Source organism: Aplidium turbinatum, chromosome 3 (assembly GCF_918807975.1).
Source record: "Aplidium turbinatum chromosome 3, kaAplTurb1.1, whole genome shotgun sequence".
NCBI classification, from domain to species: domain Eukaryota; kingdom Metazoa; phylum Chordata; class Ascidiacea; order Aplousobranchia; family Polyclinidae; genus Aplidium; species Aplidium turbinatum.
In genome coordinates this window covers 5,614,997-5,629,266 of record NC_137474.1, presented here as the reverse complement: position 1 = coordinate 5,629,266, position 14,270 = coordinate 5,614,997, and the positions used below count along the sequence as shown (strand labels likewise).

The 14,270-nt window shown below is 38.2% G+C and overlaps 1 protein-coding gene across 1 annotated transcript; it reads right to left on the bottom strand.

Annotated features, from left to right (window-relative positions):
* Window positions 1-3,503: 3,503 nt before the first annotated feature.
* Window positions 3,504-8,538, bottom strand: LOC145766169 (trafficking protein particle complex subunit 1-like). The gene is made up of 3 exons (XM_082577823.1): window positions 8,224-8,538; window positions 6,292-6,430; window positions 3,504-4,259 (listed from the first exon to the last, which is right to left on the bottom strand). The coding sequence occupies exons 1-3, from the start codon at window positions 8,391-8,393 to the stop codon at window positions 4,134-4,136; spliced, it is 435 nt and encodes a 144-aa protein (XP_082433949.1). The 5' UTR covers window positions 8,394-8,538; the 3' UTR covers window positions 3,504-4,133.
* Window positions 8,539-14,270: the final 5,732 nt, after the last annotated feature.

Genomic DNA, 14,270 nt, shown 5'->3' with positions numbered 1-14,270 from the left:
GACAACATGGAGCAGAGCAAAGTGGTGGTGGAGAGGGAAGAGGGTCTGTCTGTGTGCCTGTACTGCAGGTAGACAATAACTTGGTGACTACTTGCTCAGTTTCTGAAACTTCTACAGGAGTGGAAAGGTTAGGTTCTGCAGGGGTAGTTGGTTCAGGATCTGGGATTGGCGAAGATATCAGTTGTTGATCCACTGCCTGGTAAAGCTGCAAAAAATGCAAGAAAATAATTGGCTTGAACCAAATGGTTTATCCAGGGTTTCCCAACCTTTTTTGTTGTTCGTACCCCTTTGTCAGGTCAGAGCGTGCTTCGTACCCCCAAAAATTCTAATTAAATTTTTCAGGTACCAGTAGGCTATATATTGCTAAATTAAATTGCTTTTATAGCTCAATTAAACGTTAAACCGATATTTCACATAAAAATGCAAAAATTCCTAAAATAAATTAAATGTCAGTTATTTTGTTTGTCACTTCTCATTGAAATATTTGTTGCTGCTTCATTGATAAAATTTGCTCAAAACGATGATTCGATTTTACTCAAGGCAACACGTAAATCATCTTCCAGTTGCAGACGATTTCTGTACTGATTCTTGATATAGCCTACATCATGGTCGAAAAGCCACTTTCACAGTAATCAGTTGTAAAGAGAATTAACATTGTCATGGCTTCCATAGCAAAACTTGGGAAGTGCTTCATAGCAACACATCAAAAATCTTCTATAACTTTGTTATGTCAAATAACTTAGCAGTTTCAATTTTTGGCAGCTTTTCGTTTCGATGATGTTCTGCTTCACATTATCCTCATTCGACATTTTTGTAAAGAAATGGATTTATAATCCAATGCTGAAAATAATTCAATTCACCAGCAAAAAAGTAACCATCGAAAGAATCAACGAACATCTTTAAATTGGAAATAATTCAATTTTTGACATTTTGCAACAAAGAGTTATTTGCAATTTGCTCAAGACAAGGAAAATTGGCAAGATTTCCGTTTTCATTTTCAGCAGCAGCAAGTAAAAAAACATATTGTTATGAGATAATGAGGCTTCTTAGCCTACTAAGTAGGCTAACAACAATTATTTGTGAATAATTGTTTTTTTCAAAGCAAAAACCGTATTGGCATAATCGTTTACAATTCCAAAATAAAACTGTAGGGTACTGTGAAATATGTTGGAAAAGCTGATCTGTGGCCCAGGGATCTTCGTACCTCTTGATGTTTAATCTTGTACCCCTAAGGGGTACGAGTAGGCCTACCCCCGGTTTATACAAAACTATGTGTTTAAAGTTGCCTACCCTGCCAATGTTTTACTTCTTCTCTCGTTTGACTTGTAGTAGCTTAGATTGGCAATGCCTCCTCGTGCAGTCAAGACAAGTAGCAAAGAGAAATAATGTTTTACTGACCTGTTCTAAAACTTTGTTCATTTCCCGCTATGTTATTCGATCCGAAAGCCCACTCTCACTCAGAGATGTGAACCCATAGGACTCAAGTCGATCAAGTTTTACTGGCACAGTGGCTTTCACATAACTTGAAAATCAGACAGAAGAGACGGCTTCAGGGATGAGCAAATATTTGGTTGTGGTGGCCTGTAGCTCTGCTCGTAGATCACGTTGGTAATCGCTGGGCAGAAATGGTCGTTGCACACACGACAGTGCTTGTTGACTGGTGGGTTTTTGAGTTTCATCGCAGAGATCCATTTCTTAAGCTTGTCTTGATTATTCAGAGGTAACCTAAACGATGAACGTGTACCTCTTTCACGATTTTTCCGTTACTACAACCGGGGGGCATACAAAAAATATTTCAACGCGTAAATCTCGAGTATAAAATTTTTCTCTGTAGGCTATATGTAGCCCACTTGTTTATACTTTATTTGTATACGAAATAGTGGTTCTGAATTCTGCCTGAACAACCAACTACGTCATCAAAGATTTTGACCAATCAGAATCCTTTAAAGGGATATTGATTTAAAGTTTAAATCAATATCTCTTTTTTTAAATTTTTGAGGTAATGACAAACCCCAAAAAATTTTTGTTACAAATCGCTTTTTTTCATAAAGATCTATGAATACAAAAGCTAGGCTATATATTTTCGTTGCAGTGCACCTTTAAGTTAACATTATAAAAACAAAAGGCGGACGCTTTCGGCTATTCATATAGCCCTTTTCAAGCCTACAAAAGAAATACTAAATAATCATACAGTATCATAGCAAAACACGGTCTAATCTAAACATTGGAGAAACTTCTTAACTTGCTGACACAAAATGATACATGAAACATTACGCAGCCATAGACGTAGCCAGAGGGGGCGAAAGGGGCCATAGCCCCTCACAAATTTGCAAAGTTTAAATTCCGAAATTGAGCCTTTTGTTGAAAATAAAATAAAATTTGTACAAAATATCCTTGACAAAATTATATCGTTTTCCAAGACATCTAGCAATTAACACCCCCCAGAAGTTGTTTTAGACATAACAGAAAGACAGCAGTATATTTTGTAAAAACAAATGAAGTATTTTTAAGTCACTTTCCGGCTTTGCGTGAAGAGCCTGATCACTTCACTACAGAGCGTTCTCTACCATGACCGCAACGGCCTGAACATTTTGCTGAACATATAGGCTATACAAAGAAGCATGCGAAGTGGGCCTACTCGAAGTAGCTACAAGAGCTGACAATGCCCAGAATAGTGGAGGTACAAGTTTACGGTGCTGTCTGTGCTAAATCGGTTTCCCAGTATTTTCAGCGTTCTGTGTATGTCCCATACATCGACGGATTGAGTAGCTCTCTTCGGGATCGATTCAGTGACGACCCTTCACTTTTTTGCGTTGCTATCCATCCTTCCACCAAACAAACCAATCAAGACAGATGAGATTGAGCATTTGTATTTTTTGGATAACCTTGACAGCGAAGTAATTCTCCGGAGGTCTTCTCTGACTTCTCCAGTCAACCAGTAACGTTTACAAGAACTTCTTCGGAGTGCTAAATATTATCCAAGAGTGCACAATGCAATCCAAGTCATCCCGGCCTTGCCAGCAACAACAGTTGAGGCTGAAAGGTCTTTTTCATGCATGAAGAGGGTCAAGACCTGGCTACTCTCAACAATGGCTTCCGATTGCCTCCCAGATTTGTGTGTAGCCTATTTTATTGCCATCGCGAAAGGATCAGTGAGGAGAAGATCAATCGAGTTGTTACGAATATGACAGGCGGGAGGTGACGCATAGACTTTTAATCACGATGTTGTCATTTTCTGATCCTGCTTTAAGTTAAATGTATTGTTGTTGCTTAGTTATGTCTGTTTATGGTTTAGAAAAGTAACCTCTCTACCAAATTGTATTCATTGGGTCCCGCTGAATTGAAAGGGGTTCTTAAAATGCGTTGCTCAAGTGCACATTCCGAAAACCAGCTTGTCCAAAGTAGGACGCTTAACTAACTGAGCTATCAACTTATACCGCTTTTTGGTTGGTTTTAAGATGTGCCAACAGCCTAAAAACCATCTTGATAACAGCAAACAATGCTGAAAACAGCTCCGGTTATTAATTTTATACTGTATACAATGACAATTTGTCTTTGAGCGTATCGTTTTTCAGGAATACATCAGAGGTAAACCAAACCAGACTACTGTATTACGCTATTACGCATTATTGCGCTATTATGCAGCCGCTATTACGGTACGTCGAATTTATTTACTGTTCTACATTTCACATATCAGTACAACTGGAGGATGAAAATCGCCAAAATAAAGTTTTGTAATACTTCAACGCCATGCGTAGGCTATGCCTGATTTCAAGCACAGAAATTTAGAAGATATTCAACTGAGAAATGACATTCAAAATGTGATGCACAGATTGTTATCGTCCGTATCTTTTTCAGGCGTGAAGCAAACTGCTGCTACACTTCAAACGTCAATAGGCCTAGAGGTGAAATTTTAACTGTTGTAATGCCTTATAAGCATATTTGGCTTTGTCTATCGCATACACAGAATAGATGCATTGCAAAAGTTGGTTTGTTAAATGGCCAGTGGGGTAGCTAAGGGGAGCAAGGAGCGCAGTATCAAAATACAAGTTCAAAATTTCTAGTCATCATTGCCAAGACGCCAAAACCCCGGCCAAGATACTGTCAATAGCAAAGCGTACAACTACATGAAATCAGTTGGTGTCTTCGAAAAACGATAGTCCAGTCATGAATGCTTGCAGCTTGTTCTCAAATAGGGAGCAGGTAATTGGCTCTTCCATGCTGCAAAGAGGGTTTCTGACGACGTAAGCAACATAAACCTGAAACACAATAAACATTGAAACTAGCCCCGATATCTCAGTTGGTTATCGCGTGACTTCTGGAACGAAGATGCTTCAAGATTAAGCGACGCTGGTTCGACTCTCGGGGTGTGCGCTCGAGCAACGCAAGTTAAGGACTGCTCTCCATTCAGCGGCATCTAATGGATGGAATAATTTCTCGACAACAACACTTCAACAGTCGGAAACTTCACTCTGTCAATCTCGGTGACCGGGCTGCGTTAGTGATTCAAAGCCTAGAGGCTTTCTACATTCTACAAGTATGCGAATTGCGAAACCGCCAGGATTAAGCTCTGCAAGAAGCTTTCCAAGTCCGAGGATAAAGATTCAATCAATCAATCAAACTAAAACCAGTTAAACATATGTACAATACGAGGAGAGCTACAGCAAGAATGGCAAAGTGTTTTGTTTGTGGGAAATGCGATCAAGGAAAAGATTTAGTTGTGGATTGCAGAGAGTTCTTCTCATGGAATTGAAATAGTATTAAATTTCTGTTATTTGGGTGACCAAATAAATGGGCGCGAAGTAGCAAAGAAGGGCAAAGCTGGTTCGGGCAAAGTTTGGAGAATGTGGGAAAATGTTATTCGGAAAGACATTTTCGTTAAAAATAAAAGGGAAAATCTATCGTAGTTGTGTGGGGCCTGTGAATTTATACTGCAGCGAGACATGGGTGCTAAGAAAGAGTGAACTTGCAATTTTGAGAACAGTAAGAGCAATATGTGGGGTAAAAACGAGGAGGAAGAAAAATATTAAAGGGCTGATGGATATGCTACAGATGAGGGAGACTATTGAATAAGGAAAGAAAATATAAGGAAAGGGAGTTGGGAAGAGGAAATGGGGACGTCCAAAAACAACAGATGAAGAGTGAGACAGACAAAATCGGACTGAACGAAAAAGATGCAATGGACAAAACAAGATGAAGATTGAAGAACAGGGGTGAAGGCAATTGCTGCAAGAAAAGAATCGGCCACCCCCAGTAGATGGGACAAAACCAAATTTGAATGATGACGATCGAAGATTTTTAAAAATGTTACATTCTGATGAGATTCTTGTACAAAAAGTGACAAGGCACGTTAAAAAGGCTTAAAAAAATATATATATAGTCATACATATCGCCCAAGCGCATCTTGCTTGCCTTTTCAAATATTTACTTCAAACTGTTTTTGTTTCAACTGTAGATTTTGAATAACTTTTGCATTACAGCAAGTCCCTAGCAGTGAGATGACCCTTGCGACAGGTCGGCCGTTGTCAGTTATCTAGCGACAGGTCGGCCGCTAAAAAATGTCTTGATCCGCGATTTAAACATCAATTCAGCAGATGCTCGACAACTGCCCAAATATTTAGCTGGAGTTAGGGTTGTGAATGTTCATTTTCTGAAATGAAGTTTGTGAAATCAAAACATCCTGCAATTGTAACAAATGAACACTTGGGACAATTGGTTTGGTTTTTGAATCTTTTTCCTCAAACTGACAAAGCCTTTGATATTATGTTATTTCTGGCAGTTTCGCATACTTGTAGAGGCTTTAAACCACTGACACACGATTACCGATTTGACAGAGAAACATCTCCAATAGTTGTTGCCGAGGAATTATTCCATCCAGTGGATGCTGCTGAATGGAGAGCTGAAAATGACCTGACCTGAAATGTGTTGCTCAAACGCACACCCCGAGAGCCTAACCAGCGCCGTTTGATCTTGCGTTGGGCACTTAACCACTGAGTTAAAGTACTGCTTTGACAACACATCGTCCAAATTTTCAGAGATTAGCAAATCAAACAATAACTTAATATTGTGTTTGTTGTTTTTTATTTTTGTTAAGTTATTTCATGTAAAGCTTGCATTGTTTTGCTATTTTACTGCATATTGTGCAGCTCGCAGGTGTTTGCTGTTTTTTACAAGTGACTCTTTTATTGAACATGTCTTCCCACTCCTGGTATAAACGTAATTAATATACAAAAATTCTACAGTACAATAGTACATGCACCAATGTTAAAAACTTGATATTACATGGCTTACTGAGCTGTAAATCTTTTTCAGAATTTCCTTGATATTTCCAACATGAATATCTGTCATCAAAATGAACTTTAAACCAGTAGGAGACTCATAGAAGTGGAGTTTATATCTGCTGGTTGCGTAACTCAGAAACCCTTCTTGACTGAAATAAAACTTGTCTATTTTTGTCAACATAACTAAAGTAACAGCACAAAGTTGTAGTCAGTAGACAACTACACAAAAACATTTCTGTTTTAAAAATCAAATTGATTTGGTTGTGTTATACCTTATATCTTTGGAGTGAGAAAACCTCTTTGGAAGCTCAATCCTGGCAGTTTTGCATGTTTCTTTTAAAGGCTTTGATCCACTGATGCAGGCACAATTACCAAGATTAACAGAGTGATGTTGAAATGTTGTTGCCTGTGAATTACTTCATTCACTAAGTTTCGTTGAATGGAGATCTGTCCTTGAAGTGCATTGCCCAAGCGCAAACTTTGAGAATCAAACTTTGTTTTACTTGATCGCTGCTTTTTTGTTCACCAAGTTTGTCAATAAATGGACTTGGTTATTGGGCAGACAGTAAACAGGCAGCTCATGCATGTACAGAAGTTGTAACCTTATGAAATATTTTGACTAAGACAAGCAACTTATGATTCACTTGCATTCAACTCTAAAAATAACCACAGTTTCCTTTTTTTTAATTGGTAAACATGGCTAACTTTTCACAAGTGAAGAATTTTGGAGCTAGTGTACAAGTCTCCGCCCTGGTTATAAATACTATGACATTCGTACATGTCAAAGATTGAAATCAACCAAGACATATAGGGTGAAGTGTATGAACCGTAAAGCAAAGTCGTCAAGGTATTTTTACCAGGGCAAAGCCTGGTATACCAGCTACGAATTTTAATGTGTATATATTGACAATCATAGCAGGCCTCGAAATTCGTTTTTGTCGACGGCGGACAAACGTGTCCGGTCTAAGCAGCTATCTCGGTGGACAAATTAAGTTTCACGGCGGACACACCAGTTTTAGCATCAATCCTTATGCTTAATCACTTTATCTTGATAATTCTTTGCCATTTGATAACTATAGCTACGGTTTAAAAGGCTTTTTAAATTTTCAGAGAAGTCAATTCGAAAGGCTTTCATCAGACCAAGCGCCGCGTAGCTGCTTAATACGCTGCATAACTGATTAACTTCCACCGAACGAGGTCGTGTGGCTTCTTGCGTCACAATGCTCTGGGCACAAGCCGGAAAACTTTTACACCAACGCTACTTTTTCCTGATGAGCAAAGTTTCACTAGGCTTTTTTCTTCAGGTTTACTTTTGCGTATCATGTTAGCGAAAGTGAATTTTCTCTGGCCTTTTCTTACGGTAATACCAAAACTTAACAAATTTTGCTGCATCTTGCTGTAATAGCCTACTCGTAGAACCTAATTTTGTAACCAACCTTGCCTTATCAATATTACTCGGAGATCAAAGCCAGACATTGTGACGTAACACTTGAACTAAGTTGTGCGTAATTAGTGTAGAAGTACCGGTACTCCCATCGATTCTTAGCGAAGAATTCACCTTTGTTACGCTGATTCAATGTCATCAATCGTTGAAGCAACATAAAAATCGAAAGTTTTCCTGCTTGAATGGAAGCTAAGGGATACATTATAATATTCACATTTTTTAGATGCGGTTAATTATATTCTTGCAACAACTGTTCAGTGTTCATGCTATACAATGACGATTTGTGTCATTAGTTCCTGTGTTATTTCTCGGTGGACAAATATGACCGATCTAGATGGTACTTCCTGCGGACATCACATGCTGTGACGGCGGACATGATCACCGTGTCCGCCGTGAATTTCGAGGCCTGCATAGTGCATAGACATGTCAAACAGACAGTTGAACTGTTTTCAAACATTTCTAACAAACAGATTTAATGTGACATGCTTAGTTGCTTACCTATCTCTCGGTGACATCTTTGATACAAATGACTTCATTGAATGCAGCATTCCAAACATTAATTTTCTTTCTTGTTCTTTTGGTAAGTTAGAAGCCTTTCGCCTGCACCATTCTTTCTCATAAAGAGAACTTCCATTTCGGTCATAAATATGCAGCAGATATATGGTCATATTGCAAAATTGATTATGAGATTTCAAGAAATTATTAGTTTTTGTTTGTTGGCTTGACAGGAGTATTAGAAACAGCCTCCACGTAGAGCTAAAACCAAGTGTAACACAGATCCACCAACAATCTTATAATCTGAAGCTGTTTTATCGTCGTTCATCTGCTTTCCACCAAATATCAATCGTTGCTGCGGTGGTGGAATTCCTTCTTTTTCTTCAACTCTTTCTTTTATACGTTCTACTTTGTCATTCGCTTCAATATCAATCTCAATTTCTTTGCCAGTCAAAGTTTTGACTTTAATAAGCATGATTAATGAGAGACCTCACCAATCATTACAAATTTACTAACCTTTGACTAAAAACCTGTAAAAATAAATTTTATTCATGACTTGGCAATATGCACTTAATAAGGATGGTAACGGTACCATTACATAGTTTATTCAGTGGCGTAGCTATAGGGGCGGACCGCCCCGGGTGGCATTTTCAGACTACGATTTTTGATTTTGATTATAATGATAAAAAAACGCATTTCATTTTCACATGCATTTTCTTGGAGGGGCGGCAAAATCTGAATTCGCCCGGGCGGCACATTCCCTAGCTACGCCATGGAGTTTATTGCTAACTTTTTAAACACATACGGTAGCACTAGCAGATACAAAAACTTTTATTGGCTGGTTGGTTTTGAATCTTTATCCTCGGACTGACAAAGCCTTGATTGGTTATTCCTTGTAGTTTCGCATACTTGTAGACAGGGCCGGATTAAGACGAAACTGGGCCTGATGCTGCAGCGCAAAAACAGGCCTATTTTTTTTTGGCATTGGTACGTATGCATTCGACACTCTGACTCCACCGTACACGCGTAATCAGACCGACCAAAGAGCCTTTATTGCTTTCGACGCAGTCAGCCAAATTTTAATGAACATGAACAATAATAACGACGTGTTATCGTAAAAACTCGAGAGTAACATCAGGCTATGTAACACCAACACAATTCAATACCAATATTGCCTGAAAAGCGGAGTTAATGAAGAAAAGGCTAATCCAGATCAACTTAACGTTGGCATATTGTCAATGCTGCGCTAGTGCTGCTTATTTATACTACTGTTTTTCGAGCCTTAGCAAGCGCGAAATCTTCGATCATGTCAGTGCAGTCAAGGCTGCTCAGCACCTCATGTTCAATGCTCATAAGCGCCAGCATGTTTAGCCTTTCCTCCCTCATCGAGGACCGCAGCTCTCCTTTGACTATTCCCAGTTTTGAGAAGCTCCGCTCGCCGGAGGCATTAGACACCATCAAGCACAGATAGATGCGCAAAGCAATCTCGACGTTTGGAAATGTTTGAGAAAGGTTCAACGACGACAAAAGCTTGTACATGGTAAGCTCTGCTGACTCGTTCACACTCACCGATTTCTGGGTGCGCATATTCACTTTTCAGATGCTGCAATAGCTTGTCCTGTTAAACTACAGAAGGATTAATATGGAATCAACGAACCAACAAGTGTATTTTAACAAGAAGGAAAAAACTAAGACTTTTGAAACAAATAATTCTCAAAATGGAAATGAACCAAGTATCAGTAGGTGCAAATGTAAACTACGAAAAGGGCATATGCAGATAAGTTGAGTGTCACAGAGGGAAGTAAGAAACGAAAAGGGGAATTTGTCAGGCAATACAATAAAAATACTTGGAGCTTGGTTTTACAATAGTTCCGGGTAGTGAACAATCGTCACGGCCCTAATGTTTGGTGTGCTCCCAAATTCTGCCAAATGACGTTATGAAACCTTCTAAAGTTGTTCGTCACTTTCATTCAAAGCACAACAATCTTGAAGGCAAGCCACTTGAATATTTTGGACGAATATTCTCTGATATGAACGATTAAAAAAAGCAAATGAAAAGATGACGACTACCGAAAAATCCTTTCTTCATGAATCCTATCTAGTTTCTCTACGAATAGTTAAAACCAAAAAAAGCATACACGATTGGGGAAGAGTTAATAAAGCCGTGCATCTTATCTGCGGCTGAAGTAATGAAGGGCCCTGAAACAGCTCGAAAAGTGTTATAATTTTTCATCTTAAATAAGTAGTCTATGCCAAAATCTTGCTTTATCTTACGTGCCTAGGCGTTACACTGTGCCTAGGCGTGCGAAAGTCGGACTACAAATTTCATAATAAGAATTATTTGTGGGTTAATTAAGCAAAGGAAAACTGTTCAGCGTCCGGAAAATTCACGTCTGTTTTCGTCTGGGCCTATTTCAGGAATGGGCCTAATGCTGCAGCATCAATAGCATCCACCTTAATCCTGCACTGCTTGTAGAGGCTCTTGACACATGGCCGGTTACCCAGATTGGCAGAGTGAAGTTTCCGATTGTTGTTGCCAGGGAATTATTCCATTCATTAGGTTCCGCTGAATGGAGAGCAGTCCTGAAATGCGTTGCTCAAGCGCACACCCCGAGAGTCGAACTTGCGCTGCGTGATCTTGAGCCGGGTGTGTAATCACTGAGGCACTGAGCTAATGGGGCGGACTATTGATTTTATTTGAGCATTTTTTTCACCACCGTCATTCTGACCACCCTCATTCTGGCACCACCGTCATTTTGGCAAAATAATTTTGCGCAGTGGTTACGCGCCGGGCTCAAGATCACACGGCGCTGGTTCGACTCTCGGGGTGTGCGCTTGAGCAACGCATTTCAGGACTGCTCTCCATTCAGCGGCACCTAGTGAATGGAATAATTTCTCGGCAACAAGACTTCAACAATCGGAAAACTTCACTCTGCCAATCTCGGTAACCGGCCCTGCGTCAAGTGCCTCTACAAGTATGCGAACAAGTACCAGGAATAACCTATCAAGGCTTTGTCAGTCCGAGGATAAAGCTTCAAAACCAAACCAAACCAAACCAAAATGATCCGTAAAAAATTGCGCGGTAAACAATGCGATGAAAGCAGCAACATTCGGAAGCTGATAAAATCACTTCTCCTTACCACATCAAAGCAAATGTTATATTTTTTCCATAGCCAAATGAGCAGTGAACATAGAAATTTAAATAAAAAACTCGACTTGTCAAAGATAAAGCAACTGCAATTGCGAAAAGTTAGACATAAAATCGTATCTATTAAGACTGCTATATGTGATATGGCAAGAAAAGTAAGCATCACAAAAACGACAATAAAAATACTTTTCCGAAATATTTTTCAGAATTTTATTTTTGAATCGTGTTCAGAATTAAATTTCCTTTCCAGGGGTGTCAATTTCATGGTAAGCAGACGAAGGAAACGCGACGTTTAATTGAAGGCGTCTATAAACATTAAAATCTCTATTTATTTTTAAATACGTAAGATATTTACCCCATTTTTAAAATAAAACCATTCTGCTCGCGTTTCCTTCGTCTGCTCCACCACGAGCTTGCCACCCCTGGAAAGGAAATTTAATTCTGAACACGATTCAAAAATAAAATTCCGAAAAATATTTCGGGAAAATATTTTTATAGACGCTTAATTGAAGGCGTCTATAAACGTTAAAATCTCTATTTATTTTTAAATACGTAAGACATTTACCCCATTTTTAAACCATTGTGCTCGTGTTTCCTTCGTCTGTCCCACCACGAAATTGCCACCCCTGGAAAAGAAACTTAATTCTGAACACGATTCAAAAATACAATTCCGAAAAATATTTTGGGAAAATATTTTTATAGACGCTTAATTGAAGGCGTCTATAAACGTTAAAATCTCCATTTATTTTTAAATACGTAAGACATTTACCCCATTTTTAAACCATTCTTCTTGCGTTTCCTTCGTCTGCCCCACCACGAAATGGATACCCCTGGAAAGGAAATTTAATTCTGAACACGATTCAAAAATAAAATTCCAAAAAATATTTCGGGAAAATATTTTTATAGACGCTTAATTGAAGGCGTCTATAAACGTTAAAATCTCTATTTATTTTTAAATACGTAAGAAATTTACCACATTTTTAAACCATTTTGCTCGCGTTTCCTTTGTCTGCCCCACCACGAGCTTGCCACCCCTGGAAAGAAAATTTACCTCTGAACACGATTCAAAAATAAAATTTCGAAAAATATTTCGGAAAAATGTTTTTTATAGACGCTTAATTGAAGGCGTGTCAAAACGTCAAAATCTATATTTAGTTTTATAATACGTAAGATATTTACCCCATTTTTAAATCATTCTGCCCGCGGTTCCTTTGTCTGCCCCACCACAAAATTGCCACCCCTGAAAAGGAAATTTAATTCTGAACACGATTCAAAAATAAAATTCCGAAAAATATTTCGGGAAAATATTTTTATAGACGCTTAATTGAAGGCGTGTCAAAACGTCAAAATCTCCATTTATTTTTAAATACGGAAGACATTTATCCCATTTTTAAACCATTGTGCTCGCGTTTTCTTCGTCTGCCCCACCACGAAATTGACACCCCTGGAAAGGAAATTTAATTCTGAACACGATTCAAAAATAAAATTCCGAAAAATATTTCGGGAAAATATTTTGATTGTCGTTTTTGTGATGCTTACTTTGCTTGCCATATCACATTTAGCAGTCTTAATAGATACGATTTTATGTCTAACTTTTCGCAATTGCAGTTGCTTTATCTTTGACAAGTCGAGTTTTTTATTTAAATTTCTGTGTTCACTGTTCATTTGGTTATGAAAAAAATATAACATTTGCTTTGATGTGGTAAGGAGAAGTGATTTCATCAGCTTCCGAATGTTGCTGCTTTCATCGCATTGTTTACCGCGCAATTTTTTACGGATCATTTTTTTAGGCGGATCGCGCAAAATTATTCTGCCAGAATGAGGGTGGTCATTCTAGCAAAATAATTTTTCCGTTTTTCGCCTAAAAAAGTTATCCGTGAATAAGTGCGAGGCATAAAATGCGACCTGACATACGTTCGAAAAATCTTAAATAAAACTATAGCCTAATCTGCAACATGTGCCACTTAAATTTTACATGCATCGGATTCAGTATTAAATTACCTTTCTAGGGATGTGCACCAATAGGTGGGCATTTGGGAGGAACGTCCAGCAGAACGGTTCAAAGATGGATAATATCTTTATAATATTCAAAAAAATAATACGATTTTTGCATAAAAAACACCTCTCCAAACATCTTCGAATAGAACTATAATCCGCAACACGTGCCACTTAAATTTTACATGCATCGGATTCAGTATTAAATTACCTTTCCAGGGATATGCATCAATAGGTGGGCATTTGGGAGAAACTCTCCGCAGAACGGTTTAAAGATGGAGCATATTTTACGACATTAAATAAAATAATACAATTTTTGCATAATTGACACCACTAGGGACATCTTCGAATAAAGCTATAATCCGCAACACGTGCCACCTAAATTTTACATGCATTGGATTCAATCAGGGATATCTAGAGAAGGGGATATGAAGGCTTTTAATACGTCTGACAATAGAAGGGCTACTGTTTATCGTAAATAATCTCTGTTTACTGTAAAATGACAATAGGTACTGATAGTAGTTTAATAAATCTTGTTATGGTAAGCTGCCTTGCGCTATTAGCATCAGCTATTGATACTAATTACATGCTCATGGTTACTTGTTAATTCAACTGCCCGTATACTTGCTTTACATCTAGCCTACTAGCCTTCGTAAAATATTTACCCCATTTTTAAATCATTCTGTTCGCGTTTCTTTCGTCTGCCGCATCACGAGATTGACACCCCTGTAAAGGAAATTTAATTCTGAACACGATTCAAAAAGAAAATTTCGAAGAATATTCCGGAAAAGTATTTTTATATACGTTTTTGTGATGCTTAATTTTCTTGCCAAATCACATATAGCAGTCTTAATATACGATTTTATGTCTTACTTTTCGCAATTGCACTTGCTTTATCTTTGAAAAA

Bases quoted from the DNA above. Each gene is read 5' to 3' on its own strand.
- LOC145766169 (XM_082577823.1), bottom strand. From the start codon at position 8,393: ATGACCATATATCTGCTGCATATTTATGACCGAAATGGAAGTTCTCTT. The intron at 6,431-8,223 runs GTAAGCAACTAA...GTTTTATTTCAG, and splicing joins AAGATGTCACCGAGAGATAG to TCAAGAAGGGTTTCTGAGTT. The intron at 4,260-6,291 runs GTAAGCCATGTA...ATTGTGTTTCAG, and splicing joins TGAAAAAGATTTACAGCTCA to GTTTATGTTGCTTACGTCGT.